This window comes from Cyanistes caeruleus, chromosome 36 (assembly GCF_971803275.1).
Source record: "Cyanistes caeruleus chromosome 36, bCyaCae1.hap1.1, whole genome shotgun sequence".
NCBI classification, from domain to species: Eukaryota; Metazoa; Chordata; class Aves; order Passeriformes; family Paridae; genus Cyanistes; species Cyanistes caeruleus.
In genome coordinates, this window is record NC_141737.1 from 1,571,624 (window position 1) to 1,574,659 (window position 3,036).

Genomic DNA, 3,036 nt, shown 5'->3' on the forward strand with positions numbered 1-3,036 from the left:
TATCGCATGATATCAATTGATATCACGCGATACCACACAATATCATGCGATATCAATTGATATCACATGATACCACACGATATCACACAATATCCATTTATATCACACAATATCACACGATACCACACGATATCACACGATACCACATGATATCGCACGATATCAATTGATATCACACGATACCACACGATATTGCACGATATCAATTTATATCACACGATACCACACGATATCACACGATATCCATTTATATCACACGATACCACACGATATCGCACCATATCAATTTATATCACACGATACCACACGATATCACGCGATATCACACGATACCACACGATATCACGCGATATCAATTGATATCACACGATATCACACGATATCACGCGATATCACACGATACCACACGATATCACGCGATATCAATTGATATCACACGATACCACACGATATCACGCGATATCACACGATATCACGCGATATCCATTTATATCACACAATACCACACGATATCGCACGATATCAATTGATATCACACAATACCACATGATACCACGCGATATCACGCGATATCACGCGATATCAGTTTATATCACACGATACCACGTGATATCACGCGATATCAATTGATATCACACGATACCACACGATACCACGCGATATCAATTTATATCACACAATACCACACGATATCGCACGATATCAGTTGATATCACACAATATCACACGATATCAATTGATATCACGCGATACCACACGATATCACGCGATATCACACGATACCACACGATATCAATTGATACCACACGATATCACACGATATCACGCGATATCAATTGATATCACACGATACCACACGATATCACGCGATATCCATTTATATCACACAATATCACACGATAACACACGATACCACGCGATATCAATTGATACCACACGATATCGCACGATATCACGCGATATCACACGATACCACACAATATCACGCGATATCAGTTTATATCACACGATACCACACGATATCACGCGATATCAATTGATATCACGCGATACCACACGATATCACGCGATATCAATTGATATCACGCGATACCACACGATATCACGCGATATCAATTGATATCACACGATACCACACGATACCACGCGATATCAATTGATATCACACGATACCACACGATACCACGCGATATCAATTGATATCACACGATACCACACGATATCACGCGATATCAATTGATATCACACAATATCACACGATATCCATTTACACCACACGCTATCACACGATACCACGCGATATCACGCGATATCACACGATACCACGCGATATCCATTTATATCACACGATACCATACGGTATCGCACGATATCAATTTATATCACACAATATCACACGATACCACGCGATATCAATTGATATCACACGATACCACACGATATCGCACGATATCAATTGATATCACACGATACCACACGATATCACGCGATATCAATTGATATCACACGATATCACACGATATCACGCGATATCACACGATACCACACGATATCACGCGATATCAGTTTATATCACACGATACCACACGATATCAATTGATATCACACGATACCACACGATATCACGCGATATCAGTTTATACCACACGATACCACACGATATCACGCGATATCAATTGATATCACGCGATACCACGCGATATCACACGATATCACGCGATATCAGTTTATACCACACGATATCACGCGATATCACGCGATATCAATTCACACCGCGCGACACCGAGCGCTCCCTCGCGATCCCAACCCCGGCTCCTCCTCCCCAAGTGTCGCTGACTCCGGACGAGCGCTGCCCGGCGCCGGAGCTCCGGGGGAATTCGGGGATCCCGCGCTCGGCTCCCGGCTCCCGGCGCCGCCCCGAGGCCGCGGCCGTGGCGCGGGAAGGATTTTCCCGAGGGAAGCACTACTGGGAAGTGGAGCTGGGCTCCGGCTCCGGCTGGGAGCTGGGAGTGCTGGCGGAGGAAATCCGGGATTCCCTCCGGGATGATTCCGTTCCCTCGCTTCCGGAGGAGAAGGTGGCGGGGCTGGAATATTCCCAGGGGGAATTCCGGCTCCCCGGCGGGAAGCTGGAGCGGAATTCCGGGCGCTGCCGCGTGCTCGGGCTGTTCCTGGACCAGGAAAACGGAGTTCTCTCCTTCTTCGACGTCGAGGAAAAGCAGCTCCTGGGATCGCTGCCCTTGAGGATTTCTGGGAATCTCTTCCCGTTCTTCAGGCCGGGATGGGACGGGAATGTTCTGGGAATTCGCCCGGTGGGGGTTTGAAATGGACGGGAGAGACCTCGGGAATTGTCAGTGTTAAAAATTAAATTTCCTGTTAAATATTCAAATTGTGCCATTGTAATATTCCAGTTGTTTCCTGACACTGATCCTGACCCCCAGCCCTGATCCTGAAACTGGTCCTGAAACTGATCCTAATCCTGATCTTGATCCTGATCATAATCCTGCTCTTAATCCTGACCCTGACCCTGACCCTGACCCTGATCCTGATCCTGATCCTAATCCTGATCCTGATCCTGATCTTAATCCTAAAATTGATCCTGATCCTGATCCTAATCCTGACCCTGACCCTGACCCTGAAACTGGTCCTGAAACTGATCCAAATCCTGATCCTGATCCTGATCTTAATCCTGATCCTAATTCTGATCCTGATCCTAATCCTGATCTTAATCCTGATCCTAATCCTGATCTTGATCCTGATCATAATCCTGCTTTTAATCCTGACCCTGACCCTGATCCTGATCTTAATCCTAAAATTCATCCTGATCCTAATCCTGATCCTGATCCTGATCCTAATCCTAATCCTGATCCTGATCTTAATCCTGATCCTGATCTTAATCCTAAAATTGATCGTGATCCTAATCCTGATCCGGATCCTGATCCTGACCCTGATCCTAATCCTGATCCTGATCTTAATCCTAAAACTGATCCTGATCCTGATCTTAATCCTAAAATTGATCCTGATCCTGATCCTAATCCT

The 3,036-nt window shown here is 45.6% G+C and overlaps 1 protein-coding gene across 1 annotated transcript in view; it reads left to right on the plus strand.

Moving 5' to 3' along the window:
• Positions 1-2,386, plus strand: part of LOC111942327 (uncharacterized) — a 31,712-nt gene extending 29,326 nt beyond the window's left edge. The window contains exon 14 of the mRNA XM_086871557.1: positions 1,828-2,386. Coding sequence (XP_086727683.1) covers positions 1,828-2,321 — 494 coding nt within the window. The 3' untranslated portion in view covers positions 2,322-2,386. The remainder of the gene's footprint in view (positions 1-1,827) is intronic.
• Positions 2,387-3,036: the final 650 nt, after the last annotated feature.